This window comes from Corylus avellana, chromosome ca3, assembly GCF_901000735.1.
Source record: "Corylus avellana chromosome ca3, CavTom2PMs-1.0".
Taxonomy (NCBI): domain Eukaryota; kingdom Viridiplantae; phylum Streptophyta; class Magnoliopsida; order Fagales; family Betulaceae; genus Corylus; species Corylus avellana.
In genome coordinates this window covers 3,369,472-3,386,649 of record NC_081543.1, presented here as the reverse complement: position 1 = coordinate 3,386,649, position 17,178 = coordinate 3,369,472, and the positions used below count along the sequence as shown (strand labels likewise).

At 36.9% G+C, this 17,178-nt stretch overlaps 4 protein-coding genes across 9 annotated transcripts; 2 read left to right on the top strand and 2 right to left on the bottom strand.

Moving 5' to 3' along the window:
• Positions 1–991: 991 nt before the first annotated feature.
• Positions 992–3,650, top strand: LOC132173545 (protein EDS1B-like; the record flags this gene model as incomplete). Its single annotated transcript, XM_059585061.1, has 3 exons — positions 992–1,777; positions 2,662–2,893; positions 2,982–3,650. Coding segments are annotated over 3 exons (1,506 nt in total), but the record flags the coding sequence as incomplete, so codon positions are not given.
• Positions 3,651–4,939: 1,289 nt separating this feature from the next.
• On the top strand, positions 4,940–7,846 carry LOC132173423 (protein EDS1B-like). Its single transcript, XM_059584925.1, has 3 exons — positions 4,940–5,364; positions 6,012–6,764; positions 6,981–7,846. The coding sequence occupies exons 1-3, from the start codon at positions 5,014–5,016 to the stop codon at positions 7,713–7,715; spliced, it is 1,839 nt and encodes a 612-aa protein (XP_059440908.1). The 5' UTR covers positions 4,940–5,013; the 3' UTR covers positions 7,716–7,846.
• A 2,259-nt stretch (positions 7,847–10,105) lies between these two features.
• LOC132174872 (uncharacterized) lies at positions 10,106–11,828 on the bottom strand. The gene is made up of 3 exons (XM_059586601.1): positions 11,615–11,828; positions 11,448–11,514; positions 10,106–11,283 (listed from the first exon to the last, which is right to left on the bottom strand). The coding sequence occupies exons 1-3, from the start codon at positions 11,687–11,689 to the stop codon at positions 10,391–10,393; spliced, it is 1,035 nt and encodes a 344-aa protein (XP_059442584.1). The 5' UTR covers positions 11,690–11,828; the 3' UTR covers positions 10,106–10,390.
• Positions 11,829–14,563: 2,735 nt separating this feature from the next.
• On the bottom strand, positions 14,564–17,178 carry LOC132174853 (paired amphipathic helix protein Sin3-like 1). Of its 6 annotated transcripts, XM_059586564.1 has the most exons (8): positions 16,940–17,178; positions 16,547–16,810; positions 16,173–16,310; positions 15,918–16,025; positions 15,415–15,538; positions 15,218–15,319; positions 15,051–15,130; positions 14,564–14,653 (listed from the first exon to the last, which is right to left on the bottom strand). In XM_059586564.1, coding segments are annotated over exons 2-8 (567 nt in total). In that variant the 5' UTR covers positions 16,561–16,810; positions 16,940–17,178; the 3' UTR covers positions 14,564–14,652. The 6 variants fall into 6 exon arrangements, with proteins under 6 accessions (XP_059442547.1, XP_059442549.1, XP_059442546.1 ...); XM_059586566.1 differs by lacking the exon at positions 14,564–14,653 and having other exon boundaries at positions 14,843–15,130; positions 16,173–16,461; XM_059586563.1 differs by lacking the exon at positions 14,564–14,653 and having other exon boundaries at positions 14,843–15,130.

Sequence of the window (17,178 nt, the reverse complement as noted above, 5' to 3'; positions counted from 1 at the left end):
AAAAGTTGGACTTTTGTTGGGCAAAAAAGTTGGGTCCCTATCATTCCTCCTTTTTAATAGCTGAAAGTATGCATGAATTGGCAAGAGGCTTGAAATTTGTTGGTTTTGCAGTTTAAAAATATATTATAATTCTTTATTTAATAAGATTGATGTGACACTCCCAAGAAATATTTGGATCAATCTTTAGTAAATTAAAAAAAAAAAAAAATTCAATAATTGATTTAGAGTGTTGCAGCAATATTGTTGGACAATTGTAAGATGAAAAAAAAGTACTTAGTATTACTCTAAAAATATATAATAATTTTAATTATTGATACTAATATAACAATATTATTTCTCATTTGTCATCTTAATGTATTCATATAAGAAGTAACACACACACAATGCTAACATGACAATCCGATTAACCCTGAATCAGTCTTTGTTAAAAGAAAAAAGAGAAAATTTTACTGACCCTTATGAATTGTCACCCATTTTGCAATGTCTTTCATAAAGTTCAGTGTATCAAACTTTTAATTTTTTTCAATGCCCCATCTGTTAGATCCCAACAAAATTTTCAAAATACCCAATTTTTTTAGAAAAAATATTTATTTATTTATTTATTTGTAAAGATTGAGACATAGGTATTTTTGCAAATATCATTAAATTCGGACTAACGCCTTAATCTTTGCAATTTTTTTTTTCTTCCTAAAAGGAAAAAGTTAACAGAGAGTGAAATTGCAAACAATTGAAATATGGATATACTACATTGAGAGAAATTGGACTTTAAGACGATATTGCAAAAGTAATGACAATTTCGATGGGATTGAGTAAAGTTTTTTCAAGAAAAAAAATCTAAGAATTGATTGACATTGTAGGATAGTTGTAGTGTTACAAATAATTCTATCAAACAAACACTATCTATTTCTTTGCCCTCAAAATAAAATGTATAAAAATAAATTAAATCGCTTCACATATTTGTAAGACTTATTTATCTCACATTCAATAATAATATCAGGTGCAAAGTGCTGTGACAGACAGGAAGCAAATAGTGTTTACGGGGCACTCCCTGGGTGGTTCCATCGCCATCCTGGCAACACTTTGGTTCTTGGAAAAGTTCTTCAAATCCGACAGCAAAATCCCACCTCTGTGTCTCACTTTTGGATGCCCTCTAACGGGTAACCGCATATTTTCCCATGCTCTTGGGCGAGAGAATTGGGCTTCTTACTTCATACATTTTGTCATGAGATATGACATTGTCCCACGCCTCTTGCTTGCTCCTATCCCATCAATCGAGCAAGAATTTGAGTCAATCCTCCAATTTTTCGCTGCAAAATCAACAAACGAATCCGCCGGCGGCGTACCGGAGGAGGCTTCAGATTTTCATATGATTGTGATGAGGAACGCGGCGTCGGTGGCAACCCACGCTGCCTGCAATCTCATGGGGAGCACGAATATGCTCTTGGAAACTGTAACCAGCTTCATTGCATTAAGCCCTTACAAGCCCTTTGGGACGTACATCTTCTGCACTGGGAATGGAAAACTAGTGGTTTTGAGGAACCCAGATGCGGTTTTGCAGCTTTTGTTCTACTCCTCTCAGTTGGGCAGTGAAAGGGAGGTTGCAGAGATACCCTGTTTAAGCCTTCATCAACATTTTGGGTATGAAAGTGAATTGCAAGAAAGTTTGGAAATGCAAGATGTGGTTGACTTGAAGCAACTGGAAACGCTTCCGTTGTCTGCAGAAGTCACCGGCGGCGATAGTGCAACAATTAACTCGGCCTTAAACGACCTTGGCTTGGTAAATAAGCTCTGTTTCTGTCTCTTGTTATTGTTGGCTTTCAAACAAATTTCAAATTTTTTTAGGCTCTTTCAAACTTTGAATTGCAAAAGACTTTTAAGAGAGTGTTAAATCACTGCTCCCTTAATGGGTGTTGCAGCGTTTTTCGGTCCAAGAATTTGCTAGCCCAACGATTTTTTTTTCATGGTTGAGCTATGAAAGGAATTCCTTAATAACAATGGTGTTCCTGCAAAATAAGGACAAGGTTAGAGGGTCTTCGGTTGGGGCCGAAGATTCTTAGATACTTAAGTTAGCATCTCATATGTGGATAAAAATATAATGGTAATTTGCCTATAATATCCATGAATCAGTGTGTGTTGAGAGTGAGATATACAAGGAATTAGGATCCTTTCTAGTTTATTTGAACATGAGAATATTCAGTTAGTTATAGTGGAAATGTATTGTTATCCCATCAAAAAATAAAAAAGACAAAAATACCCCTCCACTTATGGAAGGAAGAAGAAGGACCCATTTTTCTCATTTTATTCCTAAGTGCAAAAAAGGTGGACACATGTCATATGGTCAGTGGGTAAGGGCATATTGTAAATAAGTGCAAGTAGGTGGGGGCCACGGTGAGATATTTTCTTCCCAACAATGAGTGTTGTCCAATACATAAGATATTTAATAAAAGTAAGAGGTAAATGACGAAGATATAGTTTGAACTCGACTTTTGCTTTGATTTGTAACATTCTAGAAAGTATTTTAAATTTTCCTATGTGTGGCTAATGGGATAAATTTAATCATTTAATTTTATATGCCAATGAAGAGAATATAACGTTAATTTTAGAGCCCTTTCTCAATTCTCATGATCATTTGTGCTTATTTGTGTGTGTGGAAAATTGCAGAGCACGAGGGCTAGATTGTGTCTTCGTGCTGCGGGAGTGTTAGAGAAGAGAAAGCAGGGGAACAAAAGAAACATCGATGCCAAGGAGAAAGATATCCACAACGCAATGAATGAACTGGAGACTTCCTATCGAGCCTACTGTAAGCTACGAAAAGTAGGCTGTTATGATGCCTTCAAGCTTCAGAAAAACCGTCAGGATTTCGATGCCAATTTGAAGAGGCTTACACTAACAGGTCGTTAAATCACCGATTATCCTAAAAACTTAAAAAAAATTTATGAGAATTCAATGAAGTTAATTATTTAATTTATATTCTAACACAGGTATATGGGATGAGATCATCGACATGCTAAAAAGGTACGAGCTCCCGGACGATTTTGAAGGCCAGAGAGCTTGGGTGGAGCTCGGAACAAGATATCGCCGGCTTGTTGAGCCGCTGGATATTGCCAACTATTATAGACACTTGAAGAACGAAGACACGGGGCCTTATGCGACGAAGGGAAGGCCAAAACGATTCAGATACACGCAAAGATGGCGCGAGCATGCTGAGAAGATGCCGGCCGAATCCAGTGGAGAATCCCATTTCTGGGCAGAGGTGGAGGAGCTCCAAGCTAAAACTGGCAACGGAGAAGGGTTTGAAGAAGTGAAGGAAAGGGTTTTGAAACTGGAAAGAAATATACAGAAATGGGTTAATGGCGGAGAGGTTGAAAAGGATGTGCTCTTGGAGGAATCCACTCTTGTCAAGTGGTGGAAAACACTCCCTCAACACCATAAATTGGAGTCTTGTATTTCTGGACTTATCAAGAATTGATAAGGAAATGGAGGTTTACCCGGTTGAAGCCTACTTGGTTTTGTATATGAATTATTATGATTATATATATATATATATATGAGTCCGTCTATGCGGCTGCCAAATTGAGGTAGCCAAGCGTCGTCCAACGTGTGTGGCTGCCTCTAAAAAATAAAAAATGGAAATGAAAATTTTGTTGTTATGCTTTTTGTTAGCTAAATTTTCATGAGCCAATATTTGGGTTTTAATGCCTCAAAATTTGTTCTTTGATTCAAAACTAAAACCTAAGGGTGGAAGGTACCACTTTAAATGGATTCGGTCATCCATAATTCCCTTGTAACCTATTTCCTCTTCAATTAAAAATAAATAAATAAATAATAAAAAATGGCCGACGCTTGGCAGCCGTAAATCTCTACTCTCTCTCTCTCTCTCTCTATATATATATATATAGTATAGGTGACATGCATGTGTTATAATTTGACTGTTCCCATTAAAATTTTTTTATTTGTAAGATAAAATGCTTTACAAGTAGAAACAATCACTTAAATCTAGATTTAGTATGTAAATCATGAACGAAACTTCGTATATATTGAGAGCCGAGCTTATGTTGGTAATAAGCTTTAGAAAGATAATTGTATGTATGAAGCATTTTGAGAAATTGTTAATAGAAAATCATTAGAAATTATGCATGAGGTTTGGACAAATTATGATTAAGAGCTTTAAGTGGCTTAAGAACTTCATTAAAAATTGACTCTTCATACCCATTTCATATTGATTGAAGTGACATACTTCAAGTGGTTAATATGAAAAATGACAGAAAACACATTACATTAACCTGATAAAATGAATATAAAAAGCATCCTTACATATTACTCTTTCCTCTCATGTGCACCTACCTAACAATTTCAGGTTATTGCAGAACCTGCAGCCACACAAGAAGGAAACTTCGTGGGAGACCTTGACTTAAGCCTTATCATTAGAAATTTGGACGGTTAGGCAGGGCTTAAGGCATTAGAAACATTTATATGGAAAGAATAAAATATGTTTATATTTTAAGTAATTAATTTCATCTATATTTAAAATTCAGTTATAAATTAACAAGTTAATCATTTAGGAATCTATGCTCTCACTCGCTTGCATCGATCTCATCATAGTCTTAATAATTAAATTATTCTTTATGTTAATAATGTTTATTGAATGATTTTAATAATAAACAAATACCATATAATAAAAGAATTAAAAACTCAAAAAGTCAACAATTTTTTGTTTCACATCGATCGCACCAAGCACTTTCAAGGCAAGTGAAGCGAAGGATGCATACCAACAACACCATACCCAGCCCAAAATAGAAGGCAAAAAGACCAAAAAGACCAAAAAGCAAAGTCTTTGTCTAGGGGCCTACGATGGTTTAATGATAAAAAAGGTCACCATCCACCCAGATGGTTACTGGGTATTTTCGTCAAATAAAAACTGATTCCTTTCTTCAAAGCTCCATCAGCTTAAATAAGAAGTAGCAAAAAAAGTTTCTAAGCTTGCAAATTGCAAAAGAAAAAAGCTCAAAAACGATGGCCGGTGGAACAAGGGTTGCAGACATCATAGGAATGAGGGACGATCAGGTAATCAATAAAGCTTGTTCTTTTGCCATGAAGGATCACAAGCCACCGGCGAAGCCGTATATTCTTGAAAAATCTCGTGGTTCACCGGACACCTACTTCTTCATCTTTCCTGGATCTTGGTTGGTATCCGATTGGTTTGCTCAAAAACCTTTTGGAGAGACTAAGATCAATCGACCGGACAACCCACCGAAGTTTCCTTCTCTGAGAAGCATAGGCAACGATGAAGTTGCCACCGTTAACGACGCCTTTCTGCGGAGATTTGAAGAGAAGATCTTGGGGGCTTCAGATTTCAAAGAGAAGGTACTGTGAGAAACAACTTGCTTTTTTGTTCAATCCTACGTGGCATGCTGTTTTCATCCATTAGCCAATCAACTCATGCCATGTAAAAAAAAAAAAAAAAAAAACTGTAACGTTGTAAAAAGTTTTTTAGTAAAATTTATTTACAAGCTTAACATTTTTTTAAAGAAGAATTGGCTAAGAGCTCGGATTTTACTGGTTTTGCAGTTAAAATAATAATAATAATGATTAATTATTGATAGTAATATAAGAAACCCATAATGATAATACTATGAACTTTTTTACTGCTCTTAGTACTGTGTTCAAATGAATAGTAACATATGTTATATACATAGAAATCACCTACTTAATTTTCTTGTAAGACTTATTTATCTCGCATTTTATTTATTCATCTCGGAGTGATAAAGAATCTTTATACAAAATTAAGGTTCTTGCAAGTTACAAATGAAGAGTTAAATCAAAGGTAATGGAGAAATTAACTACAACAAAGAGGGTTTATACTGGAATATATTAAAAAACTCTTTTCTAATGTGTCATTCTTTTTGGTATAGTATTTCATAATAAGTTGAACAATAACAAATTTATGTAAATAAAATAGATTTATAGCTATTGATTTTGGGGAATTATATATATATATATATATAATTCAGGTGCAAAAAGCTGAGACAGACAAGAAGCAAATAGTGTTTACAGGACACTCCTTGGGTGGTTCAATGGCCATCCTTGCAACACTTTGGTTCTTGGACAATTGCAAATTTGATAAAACAAGCCCACCTCTGTGTGTGACTTTTGGAAGTCCTCTAACTGGTAACCGCATATTTTCACATGCTCTAAGGCGAGAGAAATGGGCTCCTTACTTCATACATTTTGTCATGAGATATGATATTGTCCCACGACTCTTGCTTGCTCCTATCCCATCAATCGAAAAAGAATTTGAGTCAATTCTCCGATTCTTTGCTACAAAATCCGTTAACAAACCCGAGGAGGCTCCGGATTTTTATAGGACCGTCATGACGAACGCGGCGTCCGTGGCAAGCCATGCTGCCTGCAATCTCATGGCGAACCCGAATCTGCTATTGGAAACTGTAACCAACTTCACTGCATTAAGCCCTTACAAGCCCTTTGGGACATACTTCTTCTGCACTGGGAATGGAAAACCGGTGGTCTTGAGGAACTCAGATGCTGTTTTGCAGCTATTGTTTTACTCCTCTCAATTGAACAGTGAAGCGGAGCTTCACGAGATAGCCCGCACAAGTCTTGATCAACATTTTGGGTATGAAAATGAGTTGAAAAAAATGCAAGATGTGGTTGACTTGAAGAAACTAGAAACCCTCTCATATTCTGCAGAGGCCACAGGCAGTGACAGCGCAACAATTAACTCGGCCTTAAATGACCTTGGGTTGGTGAGTTCTGTTTCTGTCGCTTGTTATTGCCAAAATCTTTTATTTGCGTTCGAACAAATTCCAAAATGTTTTTGAGGCTCTTTAATTAGAACTGTGTTGTTAGAAAGTGAAAAGAACAAAGTACGCCGATGCTTGAAAGTGTTTCAAATTTATAGAGCCCTTCTCTTCTCTTGACCATTTGTGCTTATTTATCTTATCGTGTGTGGAAAATTGTAGAGCACGAGAGCTAGATTGTGTCTTCTTGCTGCTGTCGAGTTTGAGAAGCGAAAGCAGAGAAACATGGATAGCATAGATACCAAGAAGATCCAGAAGGAAATAACTGAACTAGAATCCTACCGAGTGATCTGTAAGACTCGCCTAATGAGCTGTTATGATGCCTTCAGACTTCACAACAGCCCCCATGACTTCAAAGCAAATGTGAATAGGCTTGAGCTAGCAAGTATATGGGATGAAATCATCGAAATGTTAAAAAGGTATCAACTCCCAGATGATTTTGAGGGCCAGAAAGATTGGGTAGAGCTCGGAAAGAGGTTTCGTCGCCTTGTTGAGCCCCTAGATGTTGCCAACTACTATAGACACTCGAAGGACGAAGAGTCGGGACCCTATTTGGGTACTCCTGGGAAGCCAAGGAAGCCCAGGCCAAAGCGATACATATACACACAAAGATGGCTTGAGCATGCTCAGAAGCTGCCAGCTGAATCCAGTGGAGAATCGCATTTCTGGGCAGAGGTAGAGGAGCTCCGCACTAAAACAAGCAGCCCTGATGGGTTTGAACAAGTCAAGCCAAGGGTTTTGCAACTAGAAAGAAATATACAGAAATGGGTTAATGGCGAAGAGTTGGGCAAGGATAAGGATGTCCTCCTCTGTCAGGAATCCATCCTTGTGAAGTGGTGGAAAACACTCCCTGACCAGCATAAGAAGGATTCTGCATTCAATAACTTAATCTATTAAGAAAGGGTGATTTAGGAGGTCGGTGCCTTCTTGGATATGTTTGAATATGAAATACGTTATTGTGTGTGCTAAATGCAGTCTAGCTATTACTCTTTTGAAATAAAAGAAGTTAAAAGAGTTGAAAGCAACAGAAGCTCATCTATTAAGTTTTGTGCATGCTCATCCTTCTATATATTATCCAAAAAATCAAAAGATCATCCATTCTAGATGTTGAACACAATAAACCTTGTGAATCTCTTTAAGTATCAAGAACAGGCTGACTCATCATTCCATGCTTATATAGCCTGAAAGAGGCTGCTAAAATCCACCTTAAGTTTAGTATAGGAATTGAGGAGATACACAACACCGACGCATTACATCTACACTTAGAAAATCAGCTTTTAAGAAAGCATTGAATCAAACTGCTCTTTTCAGAGGAGGGAGCGGGGAGAAACCAGTAAGCTAAATCCATAAAATGAACATAAAGAACAACAGTACTTACAACAAATACAACTCTACTGCCCCTTGCAGCAAGCAGAGTAATTATCCTAATTCCTGATAGCAGAGCAAACCAAATACAAGCACGAGTGAAACAGTACCCCCAAATAAAAAAATTTTAAAAAAGGTTGCAAGAACTACTTTACCCGCCTTCATGCTCCATGTACCCGCCACACACCATGGACATCAAGGAGATAATTCACCATGGAACACTGCTAAAATGTCATCAGTAAAATAAATAAATAAATACTTTTCTTTTCAGATAGACAGGATGTTATAACCACAAGGCTGTTCCCATCTAAAAGTGGAGACTTACACTACCCTTAATCCCTAAGTGCTTGCAGAGAGTAGCCTTGCACATAGATCACTACAAACCATGATCAATATATACACGAGAGGAAAGCACAATGTAAAGCATATAGAACTCTCCAATTGAATGAATACCATTCTTTTCCCTGTTTGTTCTCTTCCTCATCATCTTCCCCATAAAGCCAAAACTCCATCTTCCTCGTCCTCTTTTTCTTGTTCTTTGATTTTTTATTTTTAATTCTGATTTCTTTATTATTGATAGGAGTTCTTTTGCGAAGACCCTATGAATTGATTAAAACCTCATATTCATACTACAACAGCGATGATTCAACAAAACCTCCAAACTAAGTCTAAAAATTCACCGAGTAACCAGCACTACCAAGTAAAATGGGATATGTAAAGCCTCAAATAATAATAATCAAATAGGAATTAGTCATGAAAGAAAAAACCACTCATACCTAAAATTTAGGAGATAACGATGGAAAAAGATCCTCTCCTGGGCTCCTGCTTAAATAATGACAACACTACACTACAGGCATGACTGTACGGTGTAGCAAATGATGAATGACACAAATGGCAAATGGTATAAATGGTGAGTGGCCGTGAGTGCCAGAGGAGAAGTCACAACACAAAGCCTAGAGAGAATAAACCAAGAGAGACAGATAAAGAAAGAGAGTGAGAATCAGTCTTTAAGGACATTTGGAACCAAATAAAAGGGGAGATTCAGTAGGAGCATGTAAAAGGAGAAATCTGGAAGGTGGGTAGAGTACGAGAAAGCAAGCCATGGGATGAGCTATTAGTTTAAAAAATTCAAAATGTAATTTGCAAAATAATTACAGTTTTAATAACCTAATATGTCACAATGGAACTTGGCAATATCAAGGAAATTGGTTTTACCTGTCAATGACACTTCCCTCACCTAAATGGTACAAATAAAGAACATCTCAAATGATTATGAAAACTGAAACAATACTCAATAATTATAAATGAATGGGCACTACTGGATATTTAAAATTATCACTTTTTAATCATAGGCATGTATTTAGATAAGAAAATCTTCACTTCTCAATACACAAAGTAAATAAATAAATTTAAAAGACCTCCCAGAAACCTCCACCGTCCACTGTAGACTAATGAGGCAATGAATACCAAAATATAAGCTGGGAGATATAAAAATGCAAACAAAACTACAAGCCAGTAGTTTAAAAATATAAAAAGCTCATTTTCATTCAAATTAGACATGACATTCAATTCAAAACCTCAAACCGTGATGCAAGTCAAAAGAAACTAGGTTTAAACATTGTATGGTCTCCATACAAAACATGATCCCCCAATAATTAAAGTCTGAAGTGCTGACCTCAATATGTTTACAATTGCAGCCATATCAATAACCTATTGAGTTCAAACCAAAATCCATTCTTCAAAGTATTGCTTCAATCAGCCATAGCCTCAGAAAGCAATAAAGGTAATTGCCTGAAAAAATGTAACAAGCTAAAATGCAGAGGCATCTCCTACGAAAAGAACTGCTTAAACAAAAAGGCCATTAGAATATAACATAAAGATAGAAAGTCCACATAAACAGTGAAAAATAGAACAGCATTCGCAGGAAAAAAGAAAAATCATATTGTAATCATCTTTTATGTATTGAATTTCTATACCACCTTATCTATTCACATACCAAGATGTGTCCTCTACATCAACGAATGCACCATTCATATAAGAACCAAACTCATAAGATAATAGCTTAATTCCCGGGTGCTCAAAACCCTATGCCAACATCTACCTCTATTAAAAAAGAGAGAAACAGAGCCTAAGACTAAACAGAACACACGAGACACGCAAAATGAGAGAGACCCAATATACTTAATGGACGAAAACAGAGACTCCACCTAAGACCTCGTGATCATGCTACAACAACGAGCCAACCGGAATGTCAGGCTGCCCCCATTTACACTTGCCTCCGCCTCGATAGGGTCAGTCTCATACGGTTTCCTGCAGCCGGGACAACGCGCATCCTCCTCAAGAATCCTCTTGTGGCAGAAAAGGCAGAGCCGGAATCCGCACAAGCAAGGCAAAAAGCTTGAGTCTGTGCCATCCAAATCCTCACAGCATATAGGACACGAGGTCGGCGCAGACACCACACTCTTAGAAGCCCACGCAACCCCTCCTCCGCCATAATGCCGGTCCGGATTAGGCAAGCTTTGCTGCTTAGATAAATTGGGTAAACTCCTAGGTCGAAATGCATCGTCCGGCCTCCACGCCCGGCTATTCCCGCAAGCCCCTGAAACCATTTTCGGACACTCCAGCTTCGAATCTCCATCTCTTAGGCCCGTCCCATCGGTCACTTGCCGCGGAGAAACAACTTGGGCAACGGATTCGGATTCGGAACTCGGATTTTGGCCTTGGGGCTTGTCCTCGTCCGCCGCTAAAGCATCAGCCATGGTCTCCCAATCATCCAAGCCGTCACCATCATCTTCTCCTCCACCTTCCTCATCTTCCGTTATACACCCCGAACAGCACCCACCACTACTACTACTGCTACTGCTTCCACTGCTGCCACTTCCGGTGAAGTTTGTACTCGAATCAGCACCGCCGAGGACGCTACTGGTAGCACTGGTGGGACTGTTCGACGGCGAGTCCAAATCGCTGTCTTGATGAATCGATCGATCCATATCTTCGCCCCTGGAACTCATTTCCAAATTCTCCAACGCCCGGTTGCCCCCTTTGCCGCACTGAACGCCGCCGTTCTGTTCCTCCTTGAATCCCCTGTTCTTTGCCGTGCCTAACCCAATTATTAATCGCAAATCCGATAATCAATTAAACAAACCAAAATTAAATAAATAAACAAAGAAATAAACAAAATCAAAGAAATACTTTTTTACACAAATACATATGAAATGGGATAAATAAATACATAGGTTACAGAATAAGAGATCGCAGGCGTACCTTGAGAAAGCCATTGCTCGCGACGAGCATCAAGCTTGCACTGCTTCAATTTGGCGGACCTGTTGGCCTGAAAATCCCCCAATTCAACAGAAAATTAAGAAAAATTAACACAAAATACACATTAAAAATGGATTTTCTGTACAAAGCGATAGGAATTGAATTCTCACCCTCTTCTTCTTGCCCAAATCCCTGGCGTTGGCGGCCGAGGGAACCGAAGCGGCAGTGATCGAGTCGGAACTCATGGCTGAGACGGTCGGATTCGGATTCGAAGAGCAGAGAGATTCGGAAAAACCCTAATTCGCGAAAAGAGAGAGGAAGAGAGAAGGATTTTAGAGAGAGAAAGAGATTGAATGGATAACGGAAACTACTCTGCTTCGTTCGCTCGGCCTTTTCACAATCTGATATCTGAAGGCCGACTTCGTATATATAGTACCCATCTTACGGAAATACCCCTGGTTTTTTGTTAATTTCCGCGGTTGTGGAGGTGGGATAACCCGCATTTCGTATAAACAATTTTTGGGAACAAAATTTCGTGTGAAGGTTATATTTGTAAAGTAACTTAGGGCACAGATAGAGTTTGGAGCAGAGTAAAACGACGACGTCTAAATTTCTGTCCACCATTTTTTGTTTTTCTTTCTTGAGTGCCACGGTAAAGCACTGCCATTTTCTCCGAATTACAAACTTGAAAGTTACCTGGATTTCCAACCATGGGATGTGGCAATTAATTAGGCTGTTGGCACCAACTAATTAGGGCAACAAATGGTATTATTATCTAAAAATGGTATTCGGTGTAATGCATTGGACAGTTTCGTCGTGTGAATTTTATCACCTTTTCATCGCATCCATCCGATCAATCGCTCGTGGTTATCGGATGGTCCTCAAAATCAAAACAAATATTATATATGGTTTTAAATAATTTTTATTTTTTTGATATTAGGTTTTAAATTACTAATCTTTTAAACCATACGTTTTGAAACTGCTAAACTAAACATACACTTATTCAAAATTGCATGGGTTTGCTAATAGAACTAATAGGTTGATGAACGTTTGTTCACTTTTAGTCTTAGATGTCAAAATACGCATTTAAAAATATTTAAAACACATGAAAAATTAAAGAAAATAAAAAAGTTTGTTAGTGATTAGTAGAACCAAAAGGTGCCCGTATTACTTTAATATTTAATATACTTTTATAACTAGTAATCAGTACCATAAAAAGATTATCCATATCAATTGATAACTAATATATAATATCAAAATAAAAAGTAGAAATACTTTTTTTTTTTAAAAAAAAAAAAAGAAAAAGAAAAGGAATTGATAATATTTAATATGATAAAAAAAAACAACACTTTTTTAAATGCGACCCTACGTTTTAAAAAATAATTTTTCTAAACTTCAGAAAAGTTAAATTGGCAAAAGAGACTTGCTCAAATTTTATGATTTTTTTTCTTTTTATTTTAATTAATAAATGATTAAATCATATAAATGATAATAAATTTATGCGTAGCAATGTTATTTACTTTTACTTGTATGTAATATTTATCAATTGTTTCCATAACAAAATTCTCAATGTTAAAGTCCTAATCAAAGTTGGTCTGAATTAATATTTTCATTGTTTCTCCTTTTGTTTTAAAAGTAAACACTACGGAAGCACTGGTATCCTTGGTTGTAGTGGAGTTTAGCAGGGACTTGGAATTGCCAGATATCATTCTTGAGGGAAATGCTCTTCAAGTAGTCCAAACTTTTCGTGAGTCTGGAATAAATTTCAAGCCATATGGACAAATTGTGGATGATGCTCGAGCAGTTCTAGGTACGCATCAGAGCTGGATGATCTCTCATGTTAAGTGGGAAGTAAACTCAGCGGCTCATCATTTAGCGAAATTTGCTCTCTCATGTCTTAATGAGCAAATATGGATAGAGGAGATACCCATATGTATTTATGATATTGAATTATTAGAGCAATCTGCTCTTGCTATTTAGAGCTTTATGCTCTTCGCTACTTTCTATTTTGAAGAATAAAATCATTAATTTCAAAAAAAAAGTAGACATTGTGTCCTATCCAATTCAAGGTGTTTGTACCAAATTCATTAAGAATTTATAAATTATAAGAATTGAAATATTACAAAGATTTTGTTTGTTGGATCTGGCTTCTATGCGGTAGTGAAAACTACCGCATAGAAGCGGTTATGCAAAATGGTATAGTTTTGCATAATAGTCCAAGTAAAACGATGTCGTTTTGCTCTTTTCCTTATTTAATAAATAATAAAAATATTATATATATTCTTTAACTCACGCCGTTAGCACAAGAGATGGAAAATTTTGATGTTTGAAACCAAGAAGCACAGCTGCACAAGAGAAACCAAACTTGCAAGAGGCTTTGCTAGAGGCTTCGCCGGAGCCCGAGTGCCTATCATTCATGAATCATGGATCTCTATAGTCATGGATTTGGCATAATTATATTTTCACACATAAGATAGAAGGTATAATGGACAATTTTAGTTAGGTATGGGCCACGTGATGTGTGACATGCCAAAAAGTTGTTCATTAAAGATATAAGTGTTATAATTTGATTAATTTTTTTGGAATGATAGCACAGATGTAACTAGTGTTTTCCCTTAACAATTACATGGTACATTTTTCTTCTAAGTTAACATAAAATGTTAACGAAATGGGCAAACTGAAAGTGCAAGATAATTCAAGAAAGTCGATTTTTACTTTTTAAAGTTTTTGAAACGATTTTTTTTCCAAAAATTATAGAATAACATGAATGACAAAGAGCCCAAAGGGTTAAAAACACATTGGGGGCAGGTGTCCAATGGACATCAATGCGCAAACTGTTTTTTCAAGCACTTGAACGGCTACACCGTAAACATATGGCATGGTGCATCTAGGAAATAATAACTTGGGTGCCCACCTTTTTTTTAATTTTTATTTTTTTGGAGTTATTGGGTACCCACTTAGTAAAGACAAATTAGATCTTGTTGATAACATTTTTTATTTTGTTCTTTTATATTTTTATTTTTTTAAAAACAAAAATATTAACAACCGATACCCTTACAACAAATGGATTCGAATTTCCAACAATTCACAAGAGGAGGAAGGGGGATTCGATCTAGTGATTTCCGTTTCATTGGGCGTGGTCTCAACCGATTGAGCTACCTCTTGAAGACAATGTGAGAGAGTTCCTATGAAGCCCATATGCTCGAAATCTGCTTTATAATATATTTCTCACATTTATTGCTTCTCGAATTACTAATAATTTGAGCATAAAAAATGTTAGAATTACTAACAACCATAGACTGCAATTGATGATCCCAATAAACAAACATGTCGGTTCCCATAACTAAGTAATACAATATGTGATGATTAAAGTGATAACAAGTGCCTACAATTATAGCTACCATTCCTTGATCATACATTTTGTATTTCACTTAGAAAAGAATTATCATTGTCAATTGATGAATTAATTGTGAATCTCTCTTACAAGAATTAAGTCCTACCAAACCACAAAAATAACAATGCAAGAAGAAACAGAAACAAAAGTAAATCATTGGAACATGTTTGAGTTTTTGAACTTTTCCATGATGATGGCCTTTTCTCACTCACCACAATCCAAAGTGATCACGCGGTAAGAATTCACAGAACTCCAAGAATAAATCCATATGACAAGCAAAAAGTACGGCTAACTGCAATAACAAATTAATCAATCAAATATTATGAGAGAAAATTAAGGAAGATGGAAGAAGATAAAGAATGAAAGCATAATAAGGTACCTCTTCTACCATTTTCTTCATGCTCTTCTGCCCACTACGAAAACGTTGGAGAATTTTAAAATACTCTAAATAACGCTGGTAATCGTTGATGGCAAGACGATCCTATAATTGTGTATATATATATATATATGAATTGAATTCATCAGAAGTGAATATGGATGCATGCATTTAATTAATTTACTGCTTCTATTTCGTACCCCGAGTTTGGCATGAAAGACGGCTAAGTTGAATAGCTTTTTGAAACCATGGAAACCTTGAGCAAGTTGAATGTGATCATTGAATAACTCGTCAATCCTTGAACAAGTTACAACACAGTTATTCCTGTTAAAGTATTGATTAAATGATTAAATTTATCATTTTCTATCGGCTAAAGCTTTTGAAACAGCTTAAACTTTTGAAATAAATAATAATGATTTAACAACGTAATGTTGCTCAAAATTGAATTAAAGAGTATGAAAGTAAGTGATGTGCATAGAGATTTTGTGGCAAGGAGATTCTGGCAGGTAAAAGTATAAAAGTATCCAATCATGTTGTAGAAGTTTTATACTACAAAATTACAACAAATTCTTGTCAATCCCTCATAAACGATCGATGCATGTGTTAAATACAGATTATTGTTTTATTTTAACATAAATTGAGGAATATATATATATATATATATAGAAGTTTGCAAAAGAAAAACGTAGAAGAAAGAAAGAACCTTTGTTCTTCGTGATCGTTAAGTATTTGCTTAAAACGATCATATACTTCTCCGTTGTTGCAGTCCCTCACTAACTTCATAAATTTAGATCTTTCCCTTAACAGGCTCCTAGTGCAAGCAATCAAACAAAGAGTACATATACGTCAAATCAATAACATAAGATCATTAATAAAACGAAAATTAAAGAAAGAAAGAAATTAAAGAACAAAATTTGGAGAGAAAAGAGAAGAAGGCCATAGAGATGTAGCGGCTTACGGTGAGCGGCGGATGTCAATCGGCATTTTTGCGAGTTGCAAGCAGAGATGACGAATCTTTGAGGAGGGAGAGAGATTGATTCTGATTTTCTGTGGCTGTTTGAGTTGAGCAAGTTGGCGCCTCAATCTTAAACTAACTCTATATATATATACGACACGTTGGTCATCGGCCGTTTTTATTTTGGGTCTTAGTTGGGTCGGGTCATTCTGATTTCTTACCCATCTTTAGGATGGGTTAAAAAATTTGAGCGAGTATTCTGTGAGGTTGTGGTAGAAAGTAGAAACTCACTCTTTTTGTGTGCACCATTAAGTGAGTGACAAATTAGCTCGGAACAAATTAAACAAAAAGTATTGAATACACCAGATTATACCAACCTCACGCTGAACATCCCGGAACAAACACAGGAAAACAACCGCCACCTGAGAGAAGCTTCATCGCCCAGGCCGAGCCCCACCACCGCACCTTCAGATTTCCAATGAAACCACCGCCACCTAAGACAAACTTCACCGCCCAGAGTCGGACCACGCCGCCACCGCTCAGGCCGAGGCGAACCCTACCGGATATCTGAGAAAAACCCATCACCACCTCTGAAAAGCACCACCAAAACCGCCTGGCCGGACCAACGCCACCTCACGCCGCTAATCAAACGGTTCAACCAAACAAACCCACAAACCATATATCGTCCGAAGAGTTTAAATTCAATATAACCCAGATGAAATTAACTAAAATCAACATCGAAATTCACAAGATAGGGTCAGGTTACCCACCAAGAAGGGTTCAATTCAATTCAACAACCCAAAATCGTCGTAAAAGAGTTGGGGTTTCTAAGCATTTTCTAGAGAATTCCAGCCACCGGCGACGACGATGGAGACACGAGCGGTGGCGTTCGCCCTGGGCGGCATTCGGAGGAGGTCGGCGGGCGGCTTTTGGCTGGCGTGGCTGTGGGAGTTTTCTCTAAAGAGTGACGAGAGAGAGTTTTTACGGTAGTTTTTTTGTTTTTGTTTCC